At 35.5% G+C, this 19845-nt stretch overlaps 1 protein-coding gene and 1 long non-coding RNA gene across 3 annotated transcripts; one reads left to right on the top strand and one right to left on the bottom strand.

The window, feature by feature from the left end:
• The first annotated feature begins 366 nt into the window (after positions 1 to 366).
• Positions 367 to 13695, top strand: SYN3 (Rad21/Rec8-like family protein). The gene is made up of 16 exons (XM_020674879.2): positions 367 to 891; positions 1758 to 2013; positions 2237 to 2283; positions 2397 to 2446; positions 2969 to 3033; positions 3367 to 3671; positions 4098 to 4142; positions 4313 to 4357; positions 4774 to 4873; positions 5088 to 5224; positions 5411 to 5925; positions 6658 to 6694; positions 7113 to 7158; positions 7244 to 7376; positions 7680 to 7821; positions 13348 to 13695. The coding sequence occupies exons 1-15, from the start codon at positions 768 to 770 to the stop codon at positions 7776 to 7778; spliced, it is 2004 nt and encodes a 667-aa protein (XP_020530538.1). The 5' UTR covers positions 367 to 767; the 3' UTR covers positions 7779 to 7821; positions 13348 to 13695.
• A 1023-nt stretch (positions 13696 to 14718) lies between these two features.
• LOC105421592 (uncharacterized) lies at positions 14719 to 19333 on the bottom strand. Of its 2 annotated transcripts, none has more exons than XR_967064.3 (2): positions 19047 to 19333; positions 14719 to 15299 (listed from the first exon to the last, which is right to left on the bottom strand). It is a non-coding gene; the product is annotated as an uncharacterized LOC105421592 (long non-coding RNA). The 2 variants fall into 2 exon arrangements; XR_002283053.2 differs by lacking the exon at positions 14719 to 15299 and adding an exon at positions 17920 to 18252.
• Positions 19334 to 19845: the final 512 nt, after the last annotated feature.

Genomic DNA, 19845 nt, shown 5'->3' on the forward strand with positions numbered 1-19845 from the left:
ACCGTGAATAATTTCACTCGCAAACTTAGGCCTACTTGCTAACAACAAAAGGAAAAATTTAGGAATCTTCAATTCAATTTGAGTAAAAAGAAGTATCCTATGACCCTTCAATATTTGGATCGGTGATAACACATATTGGTTTAGTAGTCGTTATATCCGTTTGGGTGAAGGAATAACTGTATAATGCGCTTCCGCGGGAGTACGCTATACAGGCTCAAAAAATAAAACAAAAATCACCACGTTCCCGCTCTCGAGGCGTCCCGGTGAAGGAATTCATTTCCCGCCTTCTATTTTTCCTTTTTTTCACTTATTCAAAACGTTTTTCTCTCTGTCTCTCCACCTCCGGTACATCCCGTTTCGGTTCCCATCACTGGTTTGGTTATCTGCCTTCACAAAGGTATAAATTATCCCATAACAAAGACAATGGTTATCGATTTCATAATTGGACGTTGAATCTATTTCATATGATGGGAGTTGCTGGAGTGGAGTATAGGTGCTGCTCTGCTATGCGCTATTCATGGTGCTACCGTATCAAAGACTTGATTTGAAGATGGACAAAGACCTCTCTCTCTCTCTCTCCGGCTCCACAACTTCCATTAAAAAACCCTTAGCCCCTTGTTAAACTTAAAACCATGGCTGGAAAATTCATCCTCCAAACCCTAGCTCCCTCTCTAACTTTATACAGAAACCTTATCGATGCATTTCGCTTTTGAAGTTATTATCAAACCTTTTCTCTTCAGTTTCCCTTGTATTGAAACCCTAAAAAGATGTTTTATTCTCACTACATTCTCGCCCGAAAGGGCCCTCTTGGAGCCGTATGGATGGCTGCGCATCTCCAGCACAAGCTTCGCAAGTCTCAAGTTGCGGAGACCAACATCTCTTCTTCTGTTGGTATATACTCTTCTGATTCTTGCTTATCTCATGGTTTTTGATGAATTAACTAATTTTGAATGATATCATGATGAAGCATCTGATGCTGTATATTTGCTTTTTGAATTGAAATTGTTGCTTGATGAATATGGTATCTGAAATGTGTGCATCCATTATTTTTTGCAAGACTAGATTGTAAGAAACATGTGTGATGCTACTTGTTTTTAGTCATGCACCCTAGAGACTTGTTTGATACCAGAATTTCAGTTGAAATCTTCCCAGTTCATAAAAAAAAAAGGGTTAAATTTTGGGAATTGGTTTAATAATTATTTTGAATACAGGTAGGACAAACAAAAATACATAGACAAACAATCTGAAATTTGGAATATGTATAGGCCATGTATCAGAAGTATGGTAAAAATTTATGCTAAAAATTCCACATTTTTTTCAATTTCTAACCCCTATAATGAAAAGAAAGAATTTTTAACAAATTTTGGTTGGTTTCTGGTTGGAATCCTGTGAGGGTTATGGGTATCAGAATCACTTGCCTATTGCATGAAAATATTGGGATAGAATACCATTTAGAGCTGTTCTATTGATGGTTTCTATCTTATTCTTTTTCTCGGAATTAACATGCATTTCAGGTAAAATTCACGAATCCTTTGTCTAATAATTGGATGGCTTTACCCCTTTATTTTTGACATTGGTTTGTATATGTTGGTGTTTTTAGTTATTTTTTATGAGTTTGTTAATGTTGCCATGTTGTGTTCAGCATCAGACCTTAGTTTTTCCCATTTATCTCACTTTAAATATTCTTCCTTTTTCCCTACTTAACTCTATTTCCTTTTTTTTTTTCTTTTTATAATTTTTTCTTTTTGGTTTTTCAGATTCAATCATGTTGTCTGAAGTCCCCATTGCACTAAGGTTATCAGGGCACCTCCTACTGGGTGTTGTTCGGATATATTCAAAGAAAGTTGACTATCTTTACCATGACTGCAATGAGGCCTTATCTAAATTACGAAGTACCATTGCCTCAATACATGTTGACCTTCCTGCATATGCATCGTGTGCAGCATTCAGCTCTGTCACTTTGCCTAACACATTTCAACTTGATGCTTTGGATATGGATTACCACACAGCAGAGTGAGATTTCCTTCTACCTGGATTTCATGAGAAGAAAATTGTTCACCGCTTGAAATATCCACACCAACATGAATGTTGGGCTTTAAGTTTATAAATGTTATGGATGGAATTCTTTCCAGACTTTGCATATTTATTCTTTCACACTAGCTTGTAATTGTTTTTTTGTCATATGTTATGTATTTATTCTGGAACATTAGTTTATTTATGTGTTGTCATTTGTCAGGGCACCAGATAATCATCTCAAACCTCATGATCAGATCACTATATCAGGTTTTTTTTTTTTTTTTGGCTCAGACTATGCAGATTGGTTTGTCAATTCATGGTTTTCTCTGCAAGACTATGTTGGTCATCATATAATTTTTTTTTTTCTTGGCCCTATTCAGATCAGGTTCCTGGTGAAGGAAGTCCATACACAAAATTTTTTGTGAATGAGGTATTTCAAATTATTGAACAACAATCCATCTCTGTATCATTTATGACTTATTTCAAATCTAATCTGGTATATGATACTCCATTGCTGCATCCAGCATACATTCTCATTGGTGGTTGGTTGCAAATTAATTTCATATGGTTCCATAGTTATCTCCAATCACCTATGATTGGGAATGTAGAATCGATATAACTTGATACCAAGTCCCTTGAATGATGACGTACTGACCCATGATAAAAAAGAATCTACCTAGAATAATGTGATGATGCCCATTGTTACTTGTGAACTATGTAATGATGCCTGAATTCGGATATGGACATGGCCACAACATCAGTTTATTGTGAAATCCATATGTTTTTTAAGTGTCCAACATGGATACAACAGCCATTTTGACGCACATTGTGCACCATAGTTTGTGAAGATCTCCACATTAAAGTATTCTTATAATGTCATGAATGTGTTTGGCACTTGCATGAAGCATGCACATCCTATTATTTTCATGGATCTAAATGCGTGAATTTTCAGGATTTTCGAGGTATGAGTTCCCAATTTGGGTTCCAAGATTTCGGGATGACGATAATTGAAGAAGAGTATGTCTACCCATTCCTGCGATCCTTTTATTCATCTTTTTCAATGTGTTCTTTTTCTAAAGTCTAGCATATGGTTCTCTAAAGGGGCAGCGACCCTCTTGTTCTTAATAAAGGATGGTAGATATTACATATACCTGGTTGCATTTTGTGATGTACCTAACTATGATTAATCTCTAATTTAACTGATGGTGGATGGTCCATCAATGAATTATGTATCATCACTTAATGAATGTATGGTATAGTCACCCACAAAAGAAATAATATCATTTCACGGACCGAATCTCCAAGTCACATTTATTTGTACAAATATTAATATGGTTTGTTTCATGACAGTGTTCTTCGTCCTTCAATAAATACTAGTGTGGGCATGGCTGGAATTGATCCTCAACAAAGTCTTGAAGATACTAATAATAGAATTTTGGAAGATCAGTTTTTCCATGAAACCCCAGAACTTCAGCGTGATGTGGTCCAACCATTGCCCTCCAACCCTGTAATGAATGACCTTGCTGGATTTTCTGTACCACAAAATAAACATGTTGATCATGTCATAGATGAGGCATATGTGCCAGACATAGTTGAAGCTCCTGTTCTTGAAGCCGGGCTATTTCATCCCGGTTCTGGTTTGGCTACATTTTCAGGTTGGCTACTATCCATTTTTTGCTTTGGAATTTCATGCAAATTCTATATTTTCAACATCAAAACCATGTTTTTCTCTAAGGAATTTACACTTGGGTTTCAACAAATTCTGATGCCCATGTATTGAGTCATCAGTGTATCATCTTCTGAGTGACGTTGGTTGTTTTTCTTGACTTTGTTTTTGTTTTTTTTTTTGGGGGCGGGGGGGAAGGGGGTGTGATCTGTGGGGTCTAATACCTCTTTGAAGGTTTCCTATTAATATTTTTTTTTGTTTTTGTATTTTTTGAGTTTCTTTATGTTTTATATCTTTAACTTCAAAGCCACATCTATTTAGTTTACATTGGGTTCTCTTTTAGAGCAACTTATGATTCCTGTGTGATAGTTATTAGTATGTCTTCTCTATATTAAAGTTACTTTTTATGATATAGGGGCAAAGATACGTACACCAGAGATTCTTCCAAGCCCTCCTTCAGGTTGGCTCACTATCCTACACTTTTGTCTTTTTTGGGGTAATTTATTATTGTGAACATCAAAACCATGTTTTTCCTCTGAAATTTATATTTGATTCTCTTAACAACTTCGTGATTCCCGTGTGATACTCATGCGTGTCTTCTATTGATCGAAGTTACTTTTTACGTTTCAGGGGCCAAGATACCAACACCAGAGATTCTTCCAAGTGCTCCTTCAGGTTGGCTAACTATCCTATGTTTTGTTTTCTTTTGGGCATAAATTTTAATTTTGTAAACATCAAAACAATTTATTTCCTTTATGAATTTACACTTGATCTCTTTGTAGCAAATTATGATGCTTGTGTAAGAGTCTATCATGCATCTTCTTCTCTCCATTGAAGTTGCTTGTTATGATTCAGGGGCAATATGGAAATTATTTTTTCTTGAAATTAACTTTTTTTATTTTTTAAAATATATTATTGTTCTATTGTTGATGATTTTTTTTATTTTAATTTGTAAATTCAATATTGTGAACATCAAAATCATGTTTATCCTTTATAGAATTTGCATTTATTTTCTCTTTTACAAATTATTATGCTCATGTAAAAGTTGTGGACATATTTTATGTTGATTTAAGTTGCTTTTTATGATTCAGAGGGCACAATTAAGATGGCTTCAAGTCCTCCTGTTCAGAACATAAATCGGAGATCAAGGAAGAGGAAGCAGTTTGATGAAGTCATTGTATTGTCTAATGAGTAAGTTATGGAGAGGAACCTGATCTCTATTTTTTCTTTCTCTAATCAACTAAGCATTGTCCACTTTGTGAGACATATGCAGCATATTCTAAGTGTCTATGTACTAATTCTAATTCATTTTTTGCTTCTCTGTTTGCAACATAAATAACAAAGTTCTCATTTTCTATTTTACCCTAATGGATTTATGATATGATGCTCTCCTTGGAATTTGCAGGGACATGAAAATGCAACTGCAAGATGCAAGCAAACTTGTGCGTAAACGTAAGAAATGCCCAGTTTCAATTCTAGATGTTCGGGAGGCCTACAAGAGCTCTCACATGGATCAGATTTTCCTTGAGCCCTCAATACCTGGCATGTTTCTTTGGCACTATATACATTATTTCTCTTTTATCATGTTCTCAATAATAAGAGCTGCCCTAACCAATGATTAGTTGAAGTTACTAATTAAACAAAAAGTTTGATTCTTAAATGAATATTAAAACCAATATATCAATGGAGAGACCAATCAATTGATGCTATATGAAATGTTTATTTCAGACTTGTGCATGCCTCTCCAAGAAGCATTCAAAAAAGTGTTGCTTGCTCCCAAGGTTGCAGGGCCTTCTGTGGAGGATCCACAAGGTCCCAAAAGAGTTCAATCTCCTGATGGCCCTTCTTCTATACCAAATGAAGAAATTGAGGAGGCTTTTGTGGAGGATCGACAAGAGATCACAAGAGCTCCATCGCCTGCTGGTCGATCAACTAGGGCTGTGCCAAATGAAGAAACTAGACAGGTTCCTATTGAGGACCCACAAGAAGGCATAAGAGCTCCATCTTGTGCTCACACACCATCTACTCCCAGTGAAGAAATTGATAGCTTCCCCCAACTGCCATATCCTTTTCCAAGAATAGGGGACTCCACTTATGAAATTCCTCACACTGTGGGATCAACGTTACCTAGCGGAATGACTTTGGAAACTGAGAATATGGAGTGGGAACCTCCATCTGCTGACCTGCTTGAAGCATCAGCTGCTGATCAAGAGGAGCAGCTACGTGTTATTGAGACACCAGAGGTGAGGTTTGATCCATTGGAAATGGAAGTCTGCTGACCACTTTTCTGTCATGATTTGTTAAATAAAAGAAATATAACTGCCATAATATGACTATTGCTAATGGTCAAAAGATTTCATTATGAAACTTTTGACATTCATATTCAGGCCATTTCAGTGGGTTGTATTTTTTAGAGCATCATACTCTTAAGGAGCTAAAACCCTTCTAAAACAATGAAGCCACCTCTCTTTGGTAACAGAAATGAAATTTCAATTTAACTGCTCCTCGTATATGAACCCTTAAACAAAAAGACTCCTTTCCACGTTATTACTTCAACTGCTAACATTTCTAAAGTTGGGCATAGTTTCCATAAATGGATTGTTGTAAAAAGACAGGAGAGAAACTGCCATTTTTGAATACCCTTTCGAGTGTTTTTCCATACATGCCATCACACATTGTCGTGTGTGCCCTTGAAGTTTCTGGCTCTATGTGTGTTTGTGTGGGCTGGTGTGTGAGTGCATGTGCACATGTATGTGTGCATAGGTGTGTGCGTGTGTGTGTTTTTATTTGTCTTTGGTACTTGGGCCCTTGAATTGGAATAGAAAACTGAAAAGAAATCTGCAAAATTGATAACAAAGAGCATGCCTATGTGAACGGTGAGGAACTGTTTTTTTTTGCTCGCTGTGAGTTCTATTGCTCTATGGAATAATGTTCTTGGGATCTGCTGGACTCTAAATTATACTACTCTTTTGTAGGACCTAAGCTTTTTGAAGGCAGATGCTGGTCAATCAGGTAAATGCAAATGCACTGCCTCTGAAAGTGATTTCAGATGAATGGCTTATTATGAAGGGGAAATTTATCATTGTCCAATGGACTATGGCTTACCATAGTCCAGTGGGATCATGAACCTCCTATGGAATGTATGGCAATGGAGACAGAGTGGGTCCTACCACAAAATGAGTACATGATCGCAGGTGGTGAGTCCCACCTTACATGCATTTCACTGGATGGTTATGACCCCAATGCCCTATGATTTTCCATACTCACTTGGACAAAAGTATATTGAGAAATCACATGGCGTGTGATGATTGCCATTTAGTTTAGCGTTAAATCTTGGTGTGTATTGCAATCAGTTTGGGAGGACATGGGGGCCATATTTTAAATTCGGATTTATCAATCTAACTTGATTTGTGGCTTTGTTCTCTTGTAGAGGGACCTAGAGAAGATGGTGTGCATACCTGGTCTGTGAGGACCAGGTAAGTATTTCCTTTTGTACAAGTTTTGTTTTGGGATGTTTCCTATTTTTGATGTAAACCTGATAGCTGCTTGGTATTGGCACAGGGCAGTTGCACAATATCTACAGAAAGCCTTTCAATCCGAGAGTTCAAAAAGACCTTTAAGAAATCTAAGCTTGAACAGAATTATTGAAGGAAGAACAAGAAATGAGTGTGCCAAACTGTTCTTTGAAACTTTGGTAATCTTCATATGCTTTGTTTTGAGTTCTTCTCAAGTAACCTTCAACCTATTCCATTTCATTATCTCAAACAATTTCATTGTACGTGTGTATCTATTTGGTTATTGGACCTTATACAACCTTAATTCTTATAAAATAGGAAGGTTAAAGGTATTGTTAGTTTACATCCAATTGCTCTTTCTACATGCATAAATGCAATTTCTTTTCTACTTCAGCTAGTGGTGTTCTTGGTAAGTTTGGGCCTGCCTTAGTGTGCAAGATTTTGGATCAAAGCACAGATTCCTAACCTTTAGAAAGTTGCAGGTTTTGAAGAGCAATGCATTTATTGAAGTGCAACAAGAAGAACCTTATGGTGATATAAACCTTTCAATGGCTCCTAGACTGGCAAAGGGAAAGTTTTGAATCCTTTGCCTTGTCAATTATGCATAATGACCCTCCATATCAGGTGAAATTGCGACTCAGCTTTTTTCAAAAATCCTCTTTCAACAATTCACCTCTTAGATTTAGTCATGTTGAAACTCAAAGTTGTTTATTTCCCTTCATTGTTATTCTAAAATATTAATAAATTATTTTCTTCATTGTTATTCTAGAATATTAATATTTAAACATGGAATGCAGCTAAACTCTAGCAACTGGTGCCCAAAATTGAGGTGTGCTCTTGGTAGGTGGAAAATTGGCTCAACTAACAGCTTGATTGCCAAGCATTTCCATGCCAAGAGTTCTTATGTTTAAAGAAAGGTTGTTAGGTTGTGCTAGATGGTGTAAATTACTCTCTTTTTCAAAATTGGCTATCTATCTATGATTTATCTATTTAATGTAAATTCTCACTCTCTTTCTCTCTCTCTCTCTCATGTGATTTTGTAAGATGTTCCATTGCTAGGAAAGTACTTTTTGGTGCTGAGATAATTTTCATTTAAGAAAGCATGGAGGCAAGAGTTGCTCCATTGGGTGTCACATTTAAGCTTTTATGTTTCTCTACTCTGGTTCCTAACAGTATGTGGGAGAGAGAGAGAAAGAGAGAGAGGGGGAAATATCCTTTCCCACGTGAAGCCGGGTAGTTAGGGCTATGCATTTGATTGTAGCACTTGTTATGGTCAATCTATTAAGAGAAAAGTTTGAATACGGTTGCATCCTTATCATAACACCTAAGGATGCACCCTTATCAATCGTCCAATAAATTAGACGGTTGAGATGTTGACCCAAACCTCAAGAAAGTATTTAATCAACCGGCAACCTCTGGTTCCTTTTTTTTATCTTCAGTTCCCTCCATTTCTCTCTCTACAAACCATTTCCCTCCGTACAGTTTTCTCTCTCACGCTCTCTTTACCCTCTTATCCCAAGCTGTGCCTGCTATTTTTACCATCGTCCCCTTTCTCTCTCTCTACCCCCTCATCCCGAGTTTGGTGGCTTCAGTCATTTCCACCATGTCTCTCTCCTGATTCCTTTGCCAGCTCCTCCACTTTGCGCTCATCACTTTTCTTAACATTGTCTTCCTCCTTGGTAACGTCTGTTGCCTTGACATATTCATCCACTTTGGGCAAATCACTTATCACCAAGTTCCTGAGACTAGTTGTTACGTCCTCCTATTGTTGCTGGAGAGTGTTCCTCAATTCTTGAAATTCCGATCTAAGTTGCTCAACTTCAAGATTAAGTGTTTTCTTCAACTCAGAGAGTTCATCATGGTAAGTCTTAACTTGTGAGTCCAATTTTGATCTCCACTCTTGCATATCCTGTTTCAGCCCTTGAATTCGTGTCAACAACTCTGTCTTGGACTTGTTCAGATTCGCTATTTTTGAACTTTTAGGAACCAAATTCTCTTTTTTCTGAGAAAAGGAAGGGGAAGAAGACTTTGAATCTGCCATTAATGTCTGACGGAGATCTTGAAGTAGAAGGCTTGAGGCTTTTGGAAGCTCTCTCTATCCCTCATGTTAAGTTGTGGCAGGGGAAGCCATCTGGGTGGATTGCTTGGTTGTTTGGAGGTGTTACATGGCCTACAACAGAACAGTTCTATGCATTGATGGGTCTTGAAGGATTGATGGGTCTTGAAGTGGACGATGTAGGAAAAATTACGGTAAAATATTTTACTGATTTGTGAAGCAGGGTTTTGGGAAGTACTCTGGTTGTGTAGTTTCAGGTGCTATGGATCCACCCAAATTTGCTTTCAGATGGATAACCATTGAAATATCTTTAAGATCATTCATCTATGAAACCATGGATTTCAGATTACTTGTTTGTGATTTTTGCCATTGAAGTATTTGACATTTAGTTTGGCATCTCCTTGATCTCTAAATTGGGAGATGTGTCTGTCTCTTTCCCCTTATCCCAAGTTGTGGTATTAGTAGACATTTCTACCATTGTGCATCTCTCTCTCTGTTCCACAAAAAATATATATTCATGGACTAAAGAAAAAGGGAGGCAAAAGAAGAAAATGGAAGAGATAAATGTTGTATTCAGCATGTGTTAGCAAAGGTTCCTTTAGGAAGCCCTTGTCTCTCTCTATCTTGTTTTGTAGGTATGACACTTTTCTCTCTCTATTTGATTTTGATTGTGTTAGCTTCCTCCCAAAATAAATGTTTTAGGTTTTCTTTTTATCTATTTTTTGTTATGTTTGTAGTTTTTGAATTTAGTTAGTTATTATATATTCTATTTTTGGTTGGATCTAATGTAGGTGAATCTACATACAAAGTGAAAATGATTCATTGTCATCTTTCTTTTTGGCAATTTTTTTTTTGCCATTGTATTTGATAGGGTTTCTTATTGTCTTTAGATATTTAAGAGATGTAATGGGCTTGTGATGATAGCTAGTGATGATTTTTTAATAGACCATATAAACAACAAACAATTGACTATTAATAAGTATTTTCCAAAATGAGGATTGAATATGTATTTGTTGTCTTTAAATGATTTTAGCATTCTATCTTAACAACAACAGAAATATTTCTACAGATATTCTATGTTGTCATAAGATGATGTTGTCATAAGTAGTACCATCTATGAGTGCTTTTTAACACCCTTCTAATATTTTATGTTTAATATTTATAAATTCGAGGATATTGTTTATTTTGAAAAAGATAACCACTAAATAATATTAATAGTGTTACAGAGTAACGATAGATTGCTAAAGAGTAATATGAGTGATGATGGCAATTGTTGTAATGGGAGAAAAGTATTTAATGCTAGCTTTGGGATTTTCTAAATAATTATATGATTTAAAGTTGGTAGATGAATCTTCTGATTATTTTTTCCTTTTATGTTATGGATTTATAAAATAGAATGGACATGAACTTGAACACGAGGTGTGCAATTGACTTAGAGTTAGGAAGTAATTCAGTTGGTAGTGGGACAGAGACAAGTACGAAGGTAGAAACTCCTATTGAAGATTACCCAATAGAGGTGGACTATGATGATTTTGGTTGTTGCAATGAAATGAAGGATATCAATGATTTCGACAGTGATGGCAGCAACAAGTTTGATGTATATCAAGATACAGAAGATGCATATGAGACTAACATGGATGAGCCCCAAGGTTTTGAATTTTGTGATAATGTCCCAAAAGAGGGTATGCGATTTGAATCCCATAAAGCTGCATTTGACTTTTATAACAAATATGCAAAGTGTTAGGTATTCTTCGACACGTCGATCAAGGAAAGATGGGTCACTCATTGCTCGTGAGTATGTATGTTCAAAATAAGGTTTTCAACATAAGAAATACGAGGGGAATCGGTCACGGCCCCAAACAAGGACAGGGTGCAAAGCCTTACTAAGAATAAAAAAGAATGAAGATGGTGTATGGATCATTGTGATGTATGATAAAGAATATTCTCATGCCTTAACTTCACCATCCAAAGTTCATCTCCTTCGGTCACATCGCCAAATTCCAGAGCTCACCAGATGAATGATCCATATGAATAACTCATGTAGATTAATTGCACCAAAGATAACACAAGTGCTTAGTACTTAGGCTGGCGGCCCAAGGGGTCTCCGTTTTATGAAATAGATTGCAAGAATGAAATCTACAGAAGTCAAAAAATTAAAGTTGATAGGAGGGGATGCAAAGGGGTTGATGGAGTTCTTTGTTACTAAGATTGTCGAAAACCCTTTATTTGCCTATAGAATGCAAGTTGATGAAGAAGGGCACCTAAGCAATGTACTATGGATTGATGCAAAATCGAGGATTGCTTATGAGTTATTTGGGGATGTCATCACATTCGATACCACATACAAAACTAATATCTATCAGATGCCATGTGCCCCAATTTTAGGAGTGAATCACTACATAAAGACTATATTCTTAGGTTGTGCCTTGCTCCATAAAGAAGATGATGAGTCTTTTACATGGCTATTTACAAAGTGGCTTAAGGTGATGAATGGGTATCAACCCAAGTCAATTGTCACAGACTAAGACAAAGCAATGGCCCTTGCAATAAAAAAGGTATTCCCAGAGTTTCGACATCGCTTGTGTAGATGGCATATTACACAAAAGTTTGAGCAAAAAATGGCACAAGCTGAGTGCAAACATCCATCCTTTCATGCATAATTCTATAAATGTATTGACCAGTGCACCACCATAAATGAATTTGAAGACACATGGCCAAGAATGATAGAAAAATATGATTTAAAGAATAATGAATGGTTGCAGTCTTTGCATGAAATTCGCCATCAGTGGGTAGATGCATATTTACAAGATTGCTTCTTTGCTGGCAATAGGACAAGTGGAAGAAGTGAAGCTATGAACACAGACATCAAGGCATATGTGAATTCACATACTAACTTGACTACATTTGTAGGCAAACTACAATAATTAATTGAAAAAAGTTTTGATGATGAAAACATTGCAGTCTTTAAATCTCATAACGAGACACCAGTTATGAAGACTGCCTCTCGCATGGAGAAGCAGATGGCTGAAATTGATACCCCAACTATCTTTTTGAACTTCTTTCAGCCAAAGTTGATGGAAACCATTAATCTTATTTGTGAAGTCCAAGAGGAAGATGAGGTGGTATGCACATTTAGTTTGAAAGAATATGGGGTATGTTGCAGAGCTCACATGGTCGCATTCAGAAACACTGAGGAGAAAGCAACATGTAGTTGTCATCTATATGAGCGAATGGGTATCCCTTGTAGTCATATGCTTAGGGTGTTTCTTCTAAAAAATATTATTGAATTACCCCAACAATATATAATGAAAAGATGGACAAAAAATGTTACAAAGGGGATTGGTCATAATGATTGTGGAATTCAAGTACAATCCAACTGTGAGGATACTTATTCAACACTCTACAATGACTTATTTCGACGTTGCAACATTCTATCAGTAAATGGTGCAGTGAATGTGGGTTTGTATGAGTATGCAAAGATGGCTATAGATGAGGCATGTGATAAGGTTGCTGCTAGAATTGAAATGGAAAAGGATTCTGCAATACAAGCATCTTCTTCCCATAGTAGCCTTGCATACACAGGATCCCCTTGTGTGACTCCCATCCTCTTTGTGGTTTAAAATCCACATGTGACTAAAGGTTCCAATTTATGCAAAGCTAAAGGAGCGGCCTAGCCCTTCAAGTTTGAAACCTACGCGTAAGGAGAGAAAGAGTAAAAGAAAGTGCAAGGGATGTGGGGTTATAGGTCATGATAGACGTAAATGTCCCTCTTTGTGCAACACACGGTATGATATGTCATTTTTTGTACTTGTGAGCTTAAGTTTTTAAATCTTGTTGTCTATAAACTAATGCATTGTTTCTATTTTAAAAACTCGAGTTTAGTTGTGAATGTTTGCATGTCTATTTGCTACTTTTCAAACTCTAAAAATTGAATTACTAACTTGCTATTTAGCTTTAAGCAGACCTCCATTTTCTTAGTGCTTACAGTTAAATAGTTGTATGGTGAGTGTAATTCAAATAGGTTTTAATCATGAAATCTTTTTCATGGTAATCCACTATCATTGAGTTGATCCTTGTTTTCTATTTTGGTACAGGGGCGTCACTATTGAAAGCACAATTAACCCCCAAGGGAGGGCGAGTAACACCCAAAATGATGTGGTTAGGGAGCAGCAGTGATTAGCCTTTGAATTGACAATCAATTACATATGCTTTTGATATCTACAACCTTAAGTTTTTTGATGCTTAATTATACATTTTTTTATATGTAATTTTATATATTATTTTATATCTAGTTGTATAGTTTTTTTATATGTAATCATTGCAAAAATGTAAATATAATGCCCTTCAAATACATGGGTATTTTGTATGAACAAGTGGGCAACCTAACTTGAAACTAGATGTTTTGTATGCTTGATGCCTTACAGACTCAAATTTTGCTCTAACTCTCTCTCTCTCACACTTTTAGAATCGTTAATTTTGCTCGTTGTTTCAACATGTAAGGTTCTTCTCCCTCCTCTCGTCACTTAACTTTTTGATAATTCCATACATTTGATGTGGAATTTGCTTTAGATTCGCATGTTTAACCCATGTTGGCAACATCATGTGTATAAGTGCGCTTTCTCAAGGTCTTTCATAATGAAGCACATGAGACCAAGCCTCCTCTCAGTTGTTGCCATTTACCATTCTGAAAGCCATCTCTCTCTCTCTCTCTCTCTCTCGCACATGGATTATGTATGATGTATTTGGTGTTGCTGTTGCAAAGATAGATGAATGTGTATTTGGTGCAGCTATTGTGGAAGATTTTTGGAGAACGTAATAGTTGTTGAGAGTGCTGCTTAAGAATATGTATTTGGTGTGGCAGTTGTGGTAAATGGATATTTTGAGATTGTAGTAGAGGTGGCAGGTGTAGCTTGATATTGTATTTGGTGTGGCAGGTGTGGTAAATAAATATTTTGAGATTGTATTAGAGGTGGTAGGTGTGACTTGATATTGTATTTCGTGTGGTAGGTATGGCTAAATTATGAAGAGGGTGTATTTCTCTTATATTGTGAATGAAATTTTTGCTTGAGGATCTATATTTGGTATGGATGGTGTGGAGGATCTTTTGAGAATGTAATAGCTTATTATGACGTTTTAGTATCCTAATTCAAAATTGTTGATTTATGGCTATCTATACCAATTGATGATGTTGAGTTCTTGTAAATGGACAAGGTTTTGAATATATTTTTCCAATTTAGCCAAGTACCGAAATTTTTTAACATGCTTGTTATGTAGTGCTTTTAAACCCTCTTGAAACCCAAGTGCATATTATTCAATAGCAAGAGTAAGTACATTAAAGATTCAATTATGTTTCATTCGAGTAATATGGATGGTTGCAACGCATTCAATTTCCACTCTTTCAGTTGCTTAATGTTGCCCAAGAAGACAGGATGAAAAATAAGTAGTACTGTAATGAAGGCAAAATAAATGAGAAGTATATATCATATAACTTATAGCATATAATACTCTTTCATTTAGCATGTCCAAATCGAACTTGCTCTAATCAAAATACATATTCATTAAAAAAACAAATATGTAAGAGACTCAAATCTATACACTATATCATCACTTTCTTCGCCTTTGTAATTTTTTTGGCTAGCTAAGTGGAACCTTCCCCTTCTCATTAGCTTCCTTAGCAAGCTTTCCTTACGATGTCGAAAATTCCATTGCGGTTCCTCACATGTGGATTGTGAGGGTGGTGCAAGAACAAACACCTGACAGCTTCAACAACATGGTGTTGTTGTTCGTGCCAATCACTTATCTCCAATTTCAACTCGTCTATCCAACTTGTAGGGCGTCTATTGACCTTCTCCCTCCTATACCACTTTGGAGGTTCAATCGGAATTCCTTACACCTTCCCAAATTGTTTAAGTACGTGGTTGGGCATATCATACTCTGCGATGTTGAACCTTAGTAGGTATGTCAGATACAATATTGTTTCCTTACTACCAAGGTCTAATGCACTATATTCCTCTCCTTTGGCCTACTTGTATGGTACCCAAGTCACCTTATAAAACAAAACATCACACAATAAACACTCATATAAATACATGATTGATGAGTAAACTTACAAATATATAAGTAAATAAACATCCCACTAACCAATGCAGTCTTGTATGGTAACCAAAGGAGCAGCAGAATAAGTTCATTAACTTTAATCAAAATCAAGTAAATAACTTATCAAAATGAAATTTTCAGTTGAGCAAACACTAGCATCTCTCTTGATGACCACATTGATTAATTAATTCAACCAATACATATATATTTTTTCATTAAAACCGATAACATGAGCAAATTATAAAGTTCACATGAATCCTTGATGTGATGAATTACATGAACAACCAGTAAAAATTCATAGCCATGCCATCAACAATCATGGTAAAAAACAAAACAACACCTGTTGAGTTTTAGGTGCTCACACGAAATCTCCATGCCACATGATGAGTTCCCTTCGAAAGCCTCTATATAAGAACATCCTTAAAAACCCAGCTGAATTCATGAATTTTTTCAAACCAAGTGAAATGAATTTCCCTATGTTACATAGATACTTTTATATTCTAAACATGCTAGCATCTTACTGTGAACTGTGATCACATTGATACTCATATTGGATAGTGCTCGGATACTTATATTATAAAATAACAGAACTAATATATATATATATATATAATGAACCTATGAGACCCTCCCACACCGATGTGTGTAGGGTCCCAAAGGATCACCATTAAATTTGACACATATCTTTAGAAAAGTTCTCATATGAGTGTGGGACTTGACTTTTTTAGAGATTTGTGCCAAATTTAATGGTGATCCTTTAAAATCACACACATAGGTGTGGGAGGGTTTCATAGGATCATTACTATATATATATATATATATATATATGAAAAATTCTTCCCAATGCCTATAGGTGAAAATGAACAGTGATTTCACCTACCCTCATACTGTCTAAAGTTCATCGCACGATCACGATTGTTCGGTAGTATTTCATTTTTCGTTTTTTTTTCTACAAATCGGAATGACTTGAAATTTAGAGCGTATGTACATCTTGGTGAAACACACCTAATAAAATATAAAAAAAATAATATGCAAAACAAATTGATCAAAATACCCTTAAAACTTTTCGGGGGTATTTTGGTCACTGTTTTCATATAAAATAATTTTTTTAGATTCACCTATTACTTATGTATACACACTCCAAATTTCAGATCATTCTGATAAGTAAAACAAAAACAAAAAATTAAAATACTATTAGATAATTATGACCGTGCGATGAACTTTGGACGGTGATCAGGGTAGGCAAAAATGAACAGTGATTTTGTTTACCCTCATCACCATCCAAAGTTCATCGCACGGTCACAGTTATCCGATAGTCTTTTAATTTTCATTTTTTTTAACTAATCGGAATGATCTGTAATTTGGAGCGTGTGTACATCTCAGTGAAGCGCACCTAATAAAAATATATAAAAAATAATTCGTAAAATATAAATTGATCAAAATACCCCCTAAAAATTATGGGGGTATTTTGGTTAATTTATATATTACAAATTATTTTTTTCATATTTTTATTAAGTGCACCTCACTGAGATGTACACACGCTCCAAATTTCAAGTAATTGGATTTGAAAAAAAAAAAAATGAAAATTGAAACACTACCGGACAACTGTGACCATGCGATGAAGTTTGGATGGTGATGAGGGTAGGCAAAATCATTGTTCATTTTCGCTTATAAACGTTGGGACGAGTTTTCCAAATTTCAAGTAATTTGGATTTGTAGAAAAAAAATGAAAATTGAAACACTACCGGACAACTGTGACCGTGCGATGAAGTTTGGATGGTGATGAGGGTAGGCGAAATCACTGTTCATTTTCGCCTATAAACGTTGGGAGAGTTTTCCTATATATATATATATATATATATATATATATATATATATATAACATGAGAATATATCAGGGTTTTGGATGCATATATTTATGTATTATATATTGTAAACTGTATATCTATAGATGTGTTAGATGGGATACTTGCATATGTATCCATATCCTAGAAATTGGGGAAATTCCAGTCATATCCCTATTCTATATGTCCATGCCTACATCCATAAACCTAAAATGAGCAGCTCGCTCCATCTTTGAGACAGCCATTTGTGAAAACAACTATCAATAACTGATTTACCACATTATAATTATGAAACAATCATTAAAACTAGCCATTCACCTAAAAAAAACTATTATGTCCAATACATTGAGGAAATTTATTTAGAGACAAGGGATTTAATAAACATCCATATGAAAACTGCACCTTGGAACTAAAATATGCTTTTGTAACTTTGTGGAGCACTTTTATCTCAATCACATGTATTTCGAAAAAGTTAATATGGTTTTAAGTACATAAAAACAAGGAAAGAAGACTACTATTAAAATTTCCTAGGTGTTGCTTATGCAATTTTTAGTACAGTGATAACGAAAAATAAGGGAGGTTAGCTAGAAGAGTTGTTTATAATAGAAAAGAGGAAAGGGTTTTAAGTACATTAAAAATAAGGAAAGAGGATTACTATTTAAATTTCCTAGGTGCTGCCTATGCAATTTTTAGTACGTGAAAAATAAGGGAGGTTAGCCTGAAGAGTTGTTCATAATAGACATAAATGTTAACATTGATGGGTACTACATTCACATCAATACAGAGTTGTCCTCATATAGCATAAGCCATCCCCAAATTGAGTCATAAATATTAACATGAAATTGAGCCACATGGCACTACATTTACATCAAAAGCCATCCCCAAATTGGGCCATAAATATTAATAAATATTAACATTGATGGCACTAGATTCACATCAATACAGAATTAGCTTCAATGAGACGTATCATATAGCAAAAGCCATCCCCAAATTGAGTCATAACTACATTCACATCAATACAAGGTTGTCTCATACAGCAAAAGCCATCCCCAAATTGACCTGATTTAAGAGTGCATACACTTCTCAATCAATACAGAGTTGCCTCATACAACAAAGCCATCCCCAAATCAAGCTGATTTAATAGTGTATATACTTATCAATCCATCAACAACTTCATAATAGTTCAACCATTGGCTTTTAGCTTCACAAGTAATTAAGAGACTATTGGTTTTTACCTTCACCAATAATTAACACTTAAAAAAGCAAACTCAGCTTAAAGAAAAAAGATTCACACCAAATAGAACACTTACTCAATATAAAAAAAATTGGATGACCATTTTTTTTTTCTTGGGTTAACATTGTATTAATTTTTTGAAAATTATTACAAAGAGACAGCCCACATATGGGTGCCTATACGGAATGCCCAAAAAATGCTTGTTGTGGCATGACGAAAGAAGGGTGGAGGGTTTTGAATATATAACATGAATATATATGGAAAACTTTGTACATCAATTTCTACAAATTTTTCAATTGATCCGAAAAACTACCTTAGGGTTTTTCTAAATGGTTGAAATATGAACGATTTGAATCAATTATTAGTGTTTGGTTCTGATTTGAGAGAGAAAATTTTATTAGATTGTTTGGTTCTGATTTGAGAGAGAAAATTTTATTAGATTGTTTGCTTCTGATTTGAGAGAGAAAATTAAAGAAGGGCGGATGAGTGAATTAGGGTTCAATAACATGAGGTCTCGATGCAAAAACCTCACTGAAATTATTTTCTTTTTGTTTGAGATGGGCATTTTGGTGGATCTATAAAGGATCGTGATGCCAAATTCAATTGGATGCATCCTTACCTAAAGATGATGCCCGGGAAAATTTGATGAAGGATTTGAGCTTCAATAACTTGCAGCTCAAGCTTATGACTGTACACCCTATAACCCCGAAGCTTCCAATCTGAACTTTTCTTCCTTTTTTTTCTCTTCTCACCCCAACTCTCCCCTTTTTCTCTCTCTCTCAACATCTCTTCCTCTTCTCTTTCAATCCAACTATCCGCTCTTTCTCTCTAAATTCCTCTTCCTCCAGTCTAATCTCCAAGCCTCGTGTGGCATAGGGACATGCTGAGGGAAGCAAAAATCGCTCCCGACGATCACCGGTTTTGCTTTTTTTTTTTACTATGCAATCATGGCCGTCGAAATGTATGGACTGCGTATATTAGGCATCCGTATGAAAACTGCCCCCACAAAATACATTATTTTTGTTTTCTCATTAAAATGATTTAACTACATTATGGTGACTATGGTCACTCCACAACTATGGTTAAAGTTTTATAAATTTCTTTAATTGAAAATAAGCTTACAGAAATTTGGGTTTCACATATGTGTTTACGGTTTAGAGAGAGAAGAAGGAAGAAAGAAGAGAAGAAAATAGGGCTTTGCTCATGGCCATTAGGGTGTATGGAGAGAAGAAGGAAAAAAAAAGAGGTCATGGGCTTCATAAAACCTAATGGAAGAGGCCCTCACTGATTTTTAGAGAGAAAAAAGGAAGAACCCTAATAGAAGAGATCTTAACTGATTTTTAGAGAGAGAAAAGGAAGAACCCTAATGGAAGAGCCCTGACTAATTTTTAGAGAGAGAAAAAGAAAATAGGATGCTG

The sequence above is a fragment of the Amborella trichopoda genome, chromosome 13 (assembly GCF_054954075.1).
Source record: "Amborella trichopoda isolate Santa Cruz 75 chromosome 13, AtrichopodaSantaCruz75HAP2 v2.0, whole genome shotgun sequence".
Classification (NCBI taxonomy): Eukaryota; Viridiplantae; Streptophyta; class Magnoliopsida; order Amborellales; family Amborellaceae; genus Amborella; species Amborella trichopoda.